Source organism: Ahaetulla prasina, chromosome 2 (genome assembly GCF_028640845.1).
Source record: "Ahaetulla prasina isolate Xishuangbanna chromosome 2, ASM2864084v1, whole genome shotgun sequence".
In the NCBI taxonomy this organism is placed as follows: Eukaryota; Metazoa; Chordata; class Lepidosauria; order Squamata; family Colubridae; genus Ahaetulla; species Ahaetulla prasina.
The window spans coordinates 137,988,028-138,002,073 of NC_080540.1; the positions used below are offsets into that span (position 1 = coordinate 137,988,028).

Here is a 14,046-nt window from a genome sequence, read left to right on the forward strand (position 1 = left end):
ACCAAATTTTCTTCTTTCCATTTTTTTAATGTCTACATCACATATACTATGCTATCGCTCTGTATCTCTATCTATTTCTTTCTCTCTCAATTTCTACATTTACTGTATGTAAGTAAAAGAACATATATGTAATGAAAGAAAAAATAGATTTAGAAAGCAAATTGAAATGCACTTCTACTGCGGTTTTAAAGATCCTTGATTAACGGAGAAATTGGGCCAAACGGTCACAAATGTGGGTGGCCAATGTAAAAGTGAGTCTTCATTCCCATTTCTTCAATGTCTCTTTAATTCTTCAATATGAATATATTGCATTAGCAACGACACCAAACTAGGAACGGTGCCCGTCATTCCAGTTGGTTCACATCTATACCGCTGGCTGAAATGTCGGATTCAAAGCTTACACCAATATAGCTCATATTACAAAAGAGTTAACGACAGGGACGCTATCCTGAGGTCGTACAGGAAGGCTGCAACAGAGCTAATGTTATATTTCTAGGCTTCCTGGCTTCCAGCCTCATGTGCAGTCTGTTAAACCATATGCTGCACACACAAGGGGCGGGGAGGGGGGGGCGCAGAGGCATTTCTCTTTGAATTTGGCAATGACAACAAACCTTATTGCCAGAGACAGCCAACTCTACAAGCAAAGCATACTTGTGCATTCAGAAGCCATAGAAAGTGGCCAATCAATAATGCATGTTACTTTTTTTTCCTTCTATCTAACACTTCTTAAAAGTTTGGGGGTAAATCAACTGAAAGGTCAGTTATTACAAGCCTGGCAACCCTGGGATCCATCCGCACGTGACGTCACACAAGCCAAGAAACGTGTGTTATTCTTGCCCTTGGGAAAATTGATAGGATTTAACTTTCAGTTTGGCTTGCCACACCAGTGGTGTAGTAATCTATATTTAGAGAGATATGTGAATATACTAGTCCGGAACATATAATTTTGCTGTGTTTCCAACTCCCACCAAATGAAGGTTGGTTGCTGAACGGCCACCACAAGAAAAAGGACAAATTTGGATTTTATAAACCCCCGCTGTGGTAACTAGGTAGCTATAAAAGAATGAATCAACCCTTCTGTCACCAATTATAGCAGAGACACTTAAAAGTGAGTGAAGCACATTAAATCTGAGACGCATAATTGGGGGAGTGGGCAGAGGGGGAGAAGGCGAGCCCAGCTGTATCAAAGCTAATGCTAACGGTCCATTTTGGGTCCTCAGCTGAACACACACACACTTCTATGGTTTCACTGGGCCACTTTTCAGTCCAGCCACAAATGAAAGGGTGGTAGAAGTATTGCTACTAGAATGGAAATGGGAATTATCTATGGATGAAAGCTTACATCTGCCACAAGAACGAGTATGACAACTAAGGGCAAGCATGTTTTTTTTACCCAAAAAAAAAAATCTTTTAAGTTCTTCATCCAAAATAAACTATGCCAGCATGCAGCATGGATTTCCATTGTTTCTTTTTTATTGACAAACTCTGAGGGATTGGGGGAAAAGAAAGAATGGCGGAATCAGAAAATGGAAGGAGGGTATGGTGAAGAACAGAACAGGGGACAGCATAAGGTGCAAAAAATAATAATAATTATCATTTCTAATGTTGGGATATCTTAATGGAAAGATGCCAGCAAGAAATTAAAAGAAATTTCTACCCCTTCCATCTAAAACGGGGAAGTTTTAAAAATTGTGTGTTTGTGAATGGGGTGTGCATATGTGTTAAATGAGAACTGAAAGACTTGAGCCCAATTCTGGAATAGGCTTTGCATTGTGCAAGGCACAGAAAGGAAGCCTGGAGTCAATCCCTGCCCTGCGTCTATAAGGGTAGATGGGACTTTATAGTCCAGAAGGTCAAATTGGGCTTAAGAACGGTTACCTTTTCCTTAAATATTCTCTGTGAAAACATTTATGTTGCTTAACAAAGATGTTCACAAAAATCATTTTAAGCCAACATTGGAAGCCCACTATGGTAGTAACTCTCTCTGCTTAAGTTCTTCTTACATCTCAAGAACAGGGCTCAATACTGTCCCAAGTCCCAGATATTAAAGCCAATGGAAAATTACACCAGAGATGTATTTGCCTCCTATGAACAAGAAGCTTTTTAAGTACAATGAGTGAAATATAACTCCCTCTCCCAGCTAGGTAACAAAAGGGTCACAACCCAGTCAGATGCTATACCTCAGTGGGCTGTAAAATATTTTGATTAAAATCAAGACAAGGGGACCAGATGGTATCTATCCCATACAGGCCATCCTGACCCTTTGCCCTTAACAAAACTCATTCCAACCCCACAATCTCCAAGCAGCCAGGACTGCTGATACTTACGACTGACAGGCAAAAGACATGCCAAAGATAGGAATGCAGCGAAAAATGCCCTCCCAGCGTGCATAACTGACCCGCTGCAGCCACTGCCAGTCAAAGAGGCCATGTTTGAAAGCAGAGAGCACGATCTGCAGCCAAGGAAAAGAAAAGAGAGGTTACAATCTAAACAATAGAGACACCATACCAACCGACAACCCAGGTTGCCTCAGCTTTATCAGCAACTGGGAAATAGCAAAGGGGCAGTAGAAGCTCACAGGCAGAGATTTCACCAGGCCACATTTCCTGGGTCTGCATCCCCAGTACACGAGATGTATGGGAAATCTGGGGTTTCTGGGTTCTGAGTAAATTACAGCAACCTGCATCACAAGGAAGGGGTGGTGCAAGAATTGCTTGCCCTCCAACTTAATGTTCTCAACTGGATGCTTGATAAAATATGCAAATCCCTTCATTGGCATTCAATCCCTTCCATTTCTAGCAATAAGTCCTTTCAACATCTTTATACATTTCCATCTCCTAACCAACTACCCTTTTTCAGGGGGCTTTCTGTATTCTAGCTTTTCGTAATAATGAGCTCTCCCAACTTTAGCAGCCAACAGCCTCCCAAATACACTATGTGTTCTAAGCCCCCAGCACCAGTTTTTGCAATGAAGGAACTGTACTGCACATTGCTCTTCCTCTAGACACCACCGCCTCCTCCTCTCTTTTAAATCTGCTACTTTCTGGCAAGATTGTTAGAGTATATGCCCTAATTTGAACTGCTAACTCCAAATGCAACTGTTGTATAGAAGAAAATTGTTTTTCTATATTGGTCTCTCCCTCCCTCCTTTCCTTATCTTTCTTTCTTCCCTGGCCTCCCATCCCCATCTTACAATAAGCTGCCTGGTGGGAGGAACCAATATACTTTGGGGGGGGGGAGTTTGGGGGGGGGAGGGAATTATATAACTCTTTAATACCCAACTGAGCAACTGAGAAAACACATAGTTTGTACAGAACAAAAAAAATGTGTTTTGTTATGAGCCTTGTTAGAAGGCACCATTTTTTTATTTGGCCTACTATTGAGATAATCCGAGATCATTACATGGTGGGTGATATTGGTAGTAATGGAAATGACAATATACGTGTCATGGCACAAATAATGTGACTAACATACCTGCATAAGTTATCAGTTGGAAGCCAATATCATGATACCTGGGTCATTATTTTGGTATCACTGTAGCTTATTTAGGATGCTTCTGCTTCTAAACTGTAGTTTAAGAAAATATGGCTCTATATCTTGTACCAGCTTGGCTGATGTATCAGCTGCACAAATATTTACAACAGGGAACCATGAAGATGGCTATTTTGTGGCTCAGGGAACACCTGTCAAAGGTCTCCACCTATCAGCAAGTATGGGGAAGAAGGAGACCCAAAACTGGCATTCCCTGGTCAAGTTCCCCTCCTGTGAACAATGAGCCACTTTGACAGCCTTCAGGACATTTCTAAAGAAGCCCCTGAGTTCTAATTGATGAAAACAATGGGTGCCATATGTCTATCTATATAATCATTTCATATAATCAAATGCAACTTTGGTACGATTATAGTCTACTGTATGTGTTTATTCTAGTACTGAGGCTCAGCTGTCACTTTTTGCCCACCATTTAAGAGTCTTTTAAGCCTTTTAAAGTCTTTTAAGTCTTTAAGCCTGAGGTCATTTAAAATGTTCATAAATAAATAAATGGTATCCCAAACAAAGATGAAAATGGCCGGAGAGACAAGATAAAGCAAGGAAATACCTACCGTGTTTCCCCGAAACTAAGACCCTGTCTTATATTTTTTGAACCCTGAAATAAGTGCTTGGCCTCACTGCGATGCACTCAATAGCCTGTGTGGGCTTATTATCAGGGGATGTCTTATTTTGGGGAAAACAGGGTAGGAACAACATTAGAGGAGAGAAGTTAAAAGAAACTGAGGAAGGAGTCTTACTGCAAGGGAATTTGTTAGTGGCCTCTCTGGCAAATCCTCAATGAGAAAGCTTTGAAGGAAGCATTTGATTAAACTCTATGGAACAGAAAGTGAAGGAGGCATTAAGGAGTTCCTCTGACAATCTGTGTGGCTTAAGATCCTATTGTATACACTACTATAAAAATGCTGACTCGCTGGAAGATGAGGACATGGCAGAATCTCCCTGGAAGAATGCATAACTTTGAGCAGCATATGGGAGACACATTCCTGGGCCTGTGGTCTGCACAGAAGAGCAAACAGCATCCCTGTTACTGGTAGTGGTCTTCCCTTACTAGGTAGCGCCAATAATCGAGAAAGTTTTTCAAACTAAACCCTAAAAGTATGTGTTGTTGCCAACAAGCAGACCAAGCCTTCTGTTAAAGGTCTTCGGAGAGCCCACCCACGTGAAGAGTTTGGGTACCCTGGAATTTAAATACACATTGTGGTTTCCCTCAAAGGAATTAACCACCAAGATTGAAGAAAACAAAAGCTTCCCATCATTAATACTGACCACAAACATAAACACCGTATAGAAAATCAGAGCCATTGCACTGAAGGACTGTATGGAAGCCATCATGTTTCTCTGGAGACTCAGCGGGAGCACAATGCAGAGGGAGATGAAAAAAAGCATGAGGATCCGGAATACGCCGCTCACCTGAAAGATGAACATGAGGAACTGTTACATCAGCCTTCTTCAATCAGATGCCATTCACATGTGTTGCACTTTGACTACCACACATCAAGAAAGGGAGAGTTAGACAGGGAGCACACCCAGGAAGAAAGCATATTCAAAATTTATATTCTAAACCCATCCACTCTGCTGTAGACCGAGGTTAAGACTCACTCTGAAAACAAATAAAAAGGGAGGGGAAAAAAAACCTGGAACGTCAAGAAAGCTGCTTCTCACAGAGCGTCTGTGATGAGACCACACAGACACTGGGTGCCACTGTTGCTCTATGAAGTACTTATCAAAACCATTTTACGGCAAAGGCTCGCTGCCTGCTTTAAATGGTAATCCAAACACAACATTATTTGAATATCTTTTATGTACTTCCAGCAAATAAAACGAAAACTAACTTCGCTGCAAAAAAGGGAAACGATGGGAGTCTTGGAAATTCTGACCCAGAAAATTAACCAGCAGCTTTTTATATTTATTATACAGGAAGCTTGGAAATGCCTCAAAATATTTAATACCTAATTTGGCTTTGCTTATGATGCATTTTTTTTTTAGCTGCTTAGGTCCTTAATCAGAGCTTAACTACATCAGGCCGAAGCAGATAAAAACCATGCCTGAATGCTACTGAATGTCCATTGTAGCTTTCCTGGCTTGTCTTTGCTCCTATGGGGACTTCTTTGGTTCCTATTTATCCATTGGGAATTAAACTGCTCCTGCATGGAAAAAGGCAAACAAGCAGATATGCTATCAACGCTGCACTTTCTTGACCTGGCTTGCCAGGTTATTCACTATCATGCTGTATATTCCAACTTGGCAGTTTGAGATTAACAAGTGAGCTGATAGATCCTAAGGTATAAATCTACAAAATCCTATTCATTTACCCAATTCCGTCCCCAGAGTATTTGATACTACAAACTTTAGCATCTCAAACTGGAAGTTCCCCATTGACTGCTTCAGCCTGTAGTAATAGGTCCAGTTCTGCCTTGCCTCGTCTCACATCTACATCAAGTTAAAAACATGATAAAACTTAAGACAGGTGTGAGATGCTTCCATAATTGGGAACGGTTGGTAGGTGAAAGCAGACATATAAACGCAGCAGCAATATAAACTAAAAGCAGAGATAATCTTGCTGACAAATTATGAGAAATAGAGTTAAGCAAATTTCTGTTTTGCAGAAGCTATTTTGTTTTTATTCAACAACTATAATACTGAAATTTGAAATTAGTTTTAAATACCATGTCTGAATAATCTTATTTCTGCTACAAAAAAAAGCATCTTGAACTTCTGGGAATTCTTAATTTGCCAGCATAATTTAATGTGCAAGGGACAGTTACATTAATACTGCCATTGTTAAACATTTGAAGTCATTGCTAACATACTGTAAGTCAGTATGATTTATACACATGATCCTAGTCTACCTTCACTCCCACCTTGATGAATAGGAAATACAAACATTTTGGAAAGAAGGGAGGGAGGGAGGGAGGGAGGGAGGGAGGGAGGATGTGTATGTGAAAGAGAGAGAGAGAGAGACAGACAGACAGACAGACACCTTACGAATGAATCTTTATCACTAAATGCACCTAAAGGTAAAGGTAAAGGTTCCCCTCGCACATACGTGCTAGTCGTTCCCGACTCTAGGGGGTGGTGCTCATCTCTGTTTCAAAGCTGAAGAGCCAGCGCTGTCCAAAGACGTCTCCGTGGTCATGTGACTAAACGCCAAAGGCGCACGGAATGCTGTTAAGTGTAAATGCACTTAGTTTGCCTTAAATCAGGTTTTTGTGGGGTAGGCTGCTCTGCAGTTTGTATAATGGCTATTAATTTTGAAAATGGCAGGCTGCTTGTATATATTACCACACCACCATTCAGACAAGCTTTCAAATATGTCCTATGTTATCAATAATAGAGAATATTTGTAGCGCAGGGTTGGACAGAGTGGAGTCCCTGATACTCCCTGAGATTAATTGTTTTCTTGCAGATATTTCATTACCCAACTAGGTAATATCTTCAGGGCTAGCAGTGAAATCAAGATTCCATGTCCTATGTTATTCTATGTATAGATATAAAAGAGGCACTGATTTTCTATTGATATTGATTTTTTTAAATTGATATTGATATTAAAAAAGGAAGTTTACCTGGAGTCCAAGTGTTCGAGCAAAGAAATTTGATCCTAAGTCTCCAATAACAACATAGAAAGCTATGCAGGTCCCCAGCATCAGTCCAATCATACTGTGAAAAGAAAATGGAGTGGTCATTCTAGAAAAATGCAAAAGAAAACTTGTTATCATGTACCTGTGTGCTAAGTGCTGAGTTCAAGTAGGATCTATGTTCAGAAATTCTCTGAATATAGCCATCTTTACTGCCAATGCCCTAAATGACAACAGTCTTTTCACTGTCTTGTAAACAGGACAGTTTCAGAAGTAGTATTAATTAGGTTTGCTGAAGGGTAATTCTCTCCCCCACCCCGCCCCCCATACAAAGATACTGTTCTTCATGCGGGCTCTTGCAAACATGTGGAGAGAAATATACTGGAAACCATACACTCATGTGAACCACACAAGCTTTCAGTATCACAGGATCTACAGAAAATGTTTCTCAAGGGAAGCAACTAGCCACAGAGACATGACAGGACTACAGGAAAATTACTGTGTTTCTTCGAAATATGACCAGGTCTTATTTTCTTTTGACCCCTAAAAAAACGGCCAGGCCTTCTTTTCGAGGGGTGTTTTAATTTTCCCCCATGCACCTCACCTGGCCACCAGGCTGCTTCTTTCACGGCCGAAAAGAGCAACCCACTCGCCCAACGTGCTTCGCCTAGCCACCAGGCCACTTCTTTAGCAGCCAAAAAGAGCAAGCAATGCGACCCATGCACCTTTGCTACCTATAATGGTCACTCCAGGTACTGGTAGCCATCCACCAAAAAAGCCTGCCACCGTCCACTCTGGCAAGCCTGGCCATGCATATGCTTAAATAGGGCCAAATTTTGGGGGAGGGCTTAATTTTAACTCATGAGCACAAAACAGTGCTGGGCCTTCTTTTTGGGGTAGGTCGTGTTTTAGGAGAAACACAGTATATTTACTAATAGCTGCTGGATGTTAATAGTAACATATTGATGCCATGGCTTGCCATGCCTCTAGAATAGAACAGAGTAGAGTAGAGTAGAGTAGAGTAGAGTAGAGTAGAGTAGAGTAGAATAGAATAGAATAGAATAGAATAGAATAGAATAGAATAGAATAGAATAGAATAGAATAGAATTTTTTATTGACCAAGTGTGATTGGACACACACGGAATTTGTCTTGGTGGATATGCTCTCAGTGTACATAAAAGAAAAGATACGTTCATCAAGAATCATAAGGTATAACACTTAATGATAATTATAGGGTACACATAAGCAATCAGGAAACAATCAATATCAATATAAATTGTAAGGATACAAGCAACAAAGTTACAGTCATATAGTCATAAGTGGAAGGAGATGGGCGGTGGAATATTGCCAGCAGTCAATAATGACTAAACGGGCTTGCATATATTTATGATCCTAATATTTATTATTACCCTCCGGAATCCTCACAGGCTACCCAAGCCTTCCTGCACAGGCTAGGTGGCCCAGCATAACATCTACTGCCCTGTCTTCCTCTTCTTCTTTGTAAGCCTGGAAAGAAGCACTTCTTAATTTCATTCTCATGTGGTACATTTTAATGAGGGAGCCTAAATCTATTTCACTTCTCTGCAGATATGGGGATAGATTGTTACATCCATATAAAACAGAAAAGGTACAGATAAACATGTCTAAAAGGTACAGATAAACATGGTTGTCCTAAAGATGTTTTTTCAAGTGGCAACTGAACTTTCTGGTTTTTCTTTGAAGACATTTCGCTTCTCATCCAAGAAGAGCTGAAGAAACTTCTTGCATGAGAAGCAAAACGTCTTCAATGAAAAACCAGAAAGTCCAGTTGCCTCTTGAAAAAGCACCTTTGGCACAGAGAAACATTTTTTAAAAATTTCCCTGGCCACCAAAGTAATGCTATTTTTAATGTATGTTTGTTTTATCTTTCTATTTCTGCTTGCACTTCTTTTGGGGTAGGTCGGTTTTAGGAGAAACACAGTATATTTACTAATAGCTGCTGGATGTTAATAGTAACATATTGATGCCATGGCTTGCCATGCCTCTAGAATAGAACAGAGTAGAGTAGAGTAGAGTAGAGTAGAGTAGAGTAGAGTAGAGTAGAATAGAATAGAATAGAATAGAATAGAATAGAATAGAATAGAATAGAATAGAATAGAATAGAATTTTTTATTGACCAAGTGTGATTGGACACACACGGAATTTGTCTTGGTGGATATGCTCTCAGTGTACATAAAAGAAAAGATACGTTCATCAAGAATCATAAGGTATAACACTTAATGATAATTATAGGGTACACATAAGCAATCAGGAAACAATCAATATCAATATAAATTGTAAGGATACAAGCAACAAAGTTACAGTCATATAGTCATAAGTGGAAGGAGATGGGCGGTGGAATATTGCCAGCAGTCAATAATGACTAAACGGGCTTGCATATATTTATGATCCTAATATTTATTATTACCCTCCGGAATCCTCACAGGCTACCCAAGCCTTCCTGCACAGGCTAGGTGGCCCAGCATAACATCTACTGCCCTGTCTTCCTCTTCTTCTTTGTAAGCCTGGAAAGAAGCACTTCTTAATTTCATTCTCATGTGGTACATTTTAATGAGGGAGCCTAAATCTATTTCACTTCTCTGCAGATATGGGGATAGATTGTTACATCCATATAAAACAGAAAAGGTACAGATAAACATGTCTAAAAGGTACAGATAAACATGGTTGTCCTAAAGATGTTTTTTCAAGTGGCAACTGAACTTTCTGGTTTTTCTTTGAAGACATTTCGCTTCTCATCCAAGAAGAGCTGAAGAAACTTCTTGCATGAGAAGCAAAACGTCTTCAATGAAAAACCAGAAAGTCCAGTTGCCTCTTGAAAAAGCACCTTTGGCACAGAGAAACATTTTTTAAAAATTTCCCTGGCCACCAAAGTAATGCTATTTTTAATGTATGTTTGTTTTATCTTTCTATTTCTGCTTGCACTTCTTTGGGCTATATTATACACTTCCAGAGTAATAACCAAATTGAGTAGCTTTGGAAACCTTTCCTTCCTTCCTTCCTTCCTTCCTTCCTTCCTTCCTTCCTTCCTTCCTTCCTTCCTTCCTTCCTTCCTTCCTTCCTTCCTTCCTTCCTTCCTTCCTTTCCTCCCTCCCTCCCTCCCTCCCTCCCTCCCTCCCTCTCTTCCCCTTACAGATATCACGATATATACAACGGTTTTTATGCAATGAAACTGTTTTATTCAAAAGTTTCAGTCTGTCTATGAGTCTGACACTATGGAGAGGGCCAAAAAGGAAATGCAAGGCATTCACTGAATCAGACTTTAATAGAAGAGACAATACCCAGCACCCAGTCAGCAAGGAGATTGCTGCATAACAGCAATGTATGCTTTTCCAGATATAAGATGGAAGTTTTATTTTGGGAGAAACATATTACTCATTTATTTATTTTCAATAAAGGACATCTGTATGTACAAGGGAGGATGTTCATGCGCATATGCATGTATGTGAGTGAAAAACGTATTTAGAATAGTCTAGGGAATTCCATCGAGCGCCGAATCAGGAGTGGGGTGAAGGTCCAAGACAGAAGCCAATACTTGCTCAGTGAAGAGTGGAATAGGCCTCACAATTTGCAGAAAGTCAGACAGCAGTTTAATTAGGACATCATTCCGTGAGCTCCTGCACCTTTCCCTGTCACAAAAGCACGGATCACTTCCCCTCTCTTTTCTGACTGTAAGGACCCCAGTGGCAATTATAGCAATTGCTAACATGAGAGAGTAATGGCAATGAAGTCTTGAGAATATTTTTAGGCATCTCTCGAAACAGTTCAAAGCTGGGTGATAAAGAAGCAATTCAGGATCACATGACCAGGCATCTCATGATGGATCACAGATTGAGGATCTCAATCATAAAAAGCAACCCTGTGACGCCATTCATATCAAACTGCCCTCCAAGTAAAATGCCTCTTCTTATTTTGAGAAGCATAATACATGGGGAAATTCTAAGCTGCTCTTTTAAAATTCAAGCTTGTCGTGAACTAATGTTAAGATCCTGTTAGGGACATTTCCCTTTACAAATGAAAAATTATCATTAGAAGAAGTAGGGGGTCTTCAAATGATGGCAGGAGCAACATGCCATATTATTGTCAACAAACCCATTAATGTGGACCAGTGTTATTCGTGTTCTACAGAGATGGAAATAACCACAAACAAGATAAAAAGACACTACTGAATTATTCACAGCTCTCTCCTCCGACTGAAGTGGGACCACTCAACTGTTTTCCCCATGTGGAAAACCAGTTCACAACATGATTTATAGACTTGGATGGGCAGCAAAGATGTTTATGCATCCTGAGCTTTTCAAGTGGAATACCCTCTTCAGCATGAAAATACGAAGGCTGAAAATACAGCTCTTTATGCCAATAACCTTAATCAAATTTGTGAGAAAAAGGTGGAAATAAAAGATTAAAAACATCTTTAACAATTGTAGGGAACTGCCACAAGATTTCAAGGGAACAACTGTACATGTACTATGTTGTCACGGTTGAAATGACTAACTGGATATGTAGAAGATGGAGGGCCGACGTATCTATAATGCAGGCAATTCATTCTTGGGCGTAAATATCTTCTGCCAATCAGAAGTCCTGTACTATAATGTTTTGCCTGAACCTTTAAGTATGCTTCTCTCCCAGCTTTCCTGGCAATTGAGCGCTGAGGGCTAGAAAATCTAAAGTCCTAGGAAGAGCTTTTAAAATTGGACTTGGGGATATACATTACATGTCTTCCCTAACATGCTTACCCCTAGCTGCATAAATATGCTAAATTCACAAAAGGAGAGATTAAGTAGAAAAAGAACATGAAACTATAGACAAAACATCAGGGGTAAAAACAACTTGCATATTAAACATTTAACAAAAATTCAAAATACTTGAATCTTGAACAGCAAAAAGGGACAAAAAAATAATAAAATACCTGGTTTCCACAAGCATTTTACCAGATTTTCCATAGGCGTGGAAGGCTAGAAGGAAAGAAAAAGTGAGGAGGGGAAAACACATTATCGCAATTGTTATTCAAACATGTGTTCAAAACGTGGCATGTATAAAACGAATATCACTCACCAGAGGCAACTCAGAAGGCAGGGTTTGCTAGTTTGGTTCCATCCCACCACCACGTTGGGGCTCCCCCTCCCCTTCCTTGACATACCATTCACAAATCAGAAGCCACATGAAAACAAATTTGGAAGAAAGATTCAAAAAAGGTTCTTCTTCCCTCCTTCCCCCCCCCCTCCCTCCCCAACCCAACAGCACTAAGTAGGACTTACACATGGTAACCATTAAAAGAAGAAAGGCAGCACTGAAAATATGCGAGCCTTAAGAGATTGTGTGGCTAAAAGTTACTGCAGTGCAAAATTTCAGTGGGGTTCCTGATTTTATTCCTTCCTACCCCACTGCAGTTGAATCACTTTGTGCTGCTGAGGGGAGGACCAAGATGGGTGCCCAAAAAGCTCAACCACCCTGTCCGTATCCGTGATTCATCACCACACCAAAGGGATTTAACCGATAGAATTTTTTTTTTCTTTCACTTCATACACTGATCGCTGCTTGCCACACAAAACAATCAGCATCCTTGAAATCGCTGCTGCTCTGGAAAGCTCAGCTTGCGTTTTCAAAAGCCATTTGACTATGAGGGTAAGAGGAAAATTACCACCTCCAATTCTGAGAGAGAACCTTTTTAACTGGAACCATTACTAATGCCACATTCATGTGAAATGTTTACAGAGGGCAGCTGGCTTTCAACCTCACTTTGCAGAATGTACTTATTCCCTTGGGGAAATCTGTGTTGTTGGGTTTTATTTAAAAAAAAAAAACCTAGTGCAGGAATGTAACAGAAGAAGGATGAAGGCAAGAGAAAGCACCTCCCTTCACAACGTAAAGGCCAAGGATAATATCTTCTTAGAAATCAATTTCTCAATTGAAAAAGAATCACTGGTTTTCAATTAAAACAAGTAAAAAAACAGAATACAACAAAGGCAGGCCCATTGATGAAAATGTCCTTGATGGCTCATCTTCAGTAAATCTGAGGGGGAAAGGGAGGGAGGACAGAAAAGTCATTCAAATTTATTTCAAAAGAGAATTTTGATGCAAGCCCAGTTTAGCAGAGGGTGGCAAATTGGCTGGCCATCACAGACCTAGATGCTTGGTTATGCTTTCACTTTTCATCTGCTATCCTGTTCCAATTCTACAAATGTCTCAACGACAGGCTTTCCAAGGAAAGTACTTGTGCATATCAGTTTCCTATGCTCTTGTTTGCTTTAAAAATGTTTGTGGACGTATACATTTAAGTACAAAGCAGACTTGCTTCCCTGGCTCCAATATAGAATAGGCAGAGAAAAATTAGTCCCAAGAGCAAACTTGTAAGTGAAGCCTTAAGATAAATTTTAATGATTTGTTTCCACAGATTATTGGGGTGGGGGCTCATATTGCAAATGTTTTAGATTTTTTCTTTCTCTGGCTTTATAAAAGTCTAAACATACAATCCAGAAGGGATTAGCAACTTTGTTGATCTGAGAATCTTATCTTCACGTGCTTTCATGGAAGAAAGTAAAAAGAGCCAAAGTAACCAAATCCTGGCAGGAAAAGAAGTTTGCCCAAATCTCCCTGTCGCCCTGTCTCTCTCCAAAAAAGGAAAAAAAAAACCGACAGAGAGAGTCATTCGTTTAATATTCAATGTAGAGAAGCTTTAGAAAGGCGATTAGGAAATTTGGAGAGTAATACTAACAGTTTTGAATAAGTCACATACTCAGAGGTAGTTCATACATTATCTGATTATGGAAATTGTTGCTTGCATGGGTGGTCAATTTGCATGCTCAGTATAACTTCATGGGAGGTCTTTCCAGAAGATCACAGTAGCTACTTGAGTTAAATGGGTGTGCTGGAAATGAGAAATCTG

General features: G+C 40.0%; 1 protein-coding gene across 9 annotated transcripts in view; it reads right to left on the minus strand.

Annotated features, from left to right (window-relative positions):
• Positions 1-14,046, minus strand: part of SLC38A10 (solute carrier family 38 member 10) — a 94,982-nt gene that overhangs the window by 64,527 nt on the left and 16,409 nt on the right. For 4 of the 9 annotated variants that reach the window (XM_058166216.1, XM_058166215.1, XM_058166217.1 and 1 more), the window contains exons 3-6: positions 12,070-12,115; positions 7,113-7,206; positions 4,816-4,959; positions 2,328-2,452 (exon numbers count right to left, since the gene is read on the minus strand). In XM_058166216.1, coding sequence (XP_058022199.1) covers positions 2,328-2,452; positions 4,816-4,959; positions 7,113-7,206; positions 12,070-12,115 — 409 coding nt within the window. Of the gene's footprint in view, positions 1-2,327; positions 2,453-4,815; positions 5,034-5,498; positions 5,694-7,112; positions 7,207-12,069; positions 12,116-12,215; positions 12,291-13,913; positions 14,029-14,046 lie in introns of those variants that run through there. The other 5 variants (XM_058166219.1, XM_058166218.1, XM_058166222.1 and 2 more) reach the window with 5 other exon arrangements.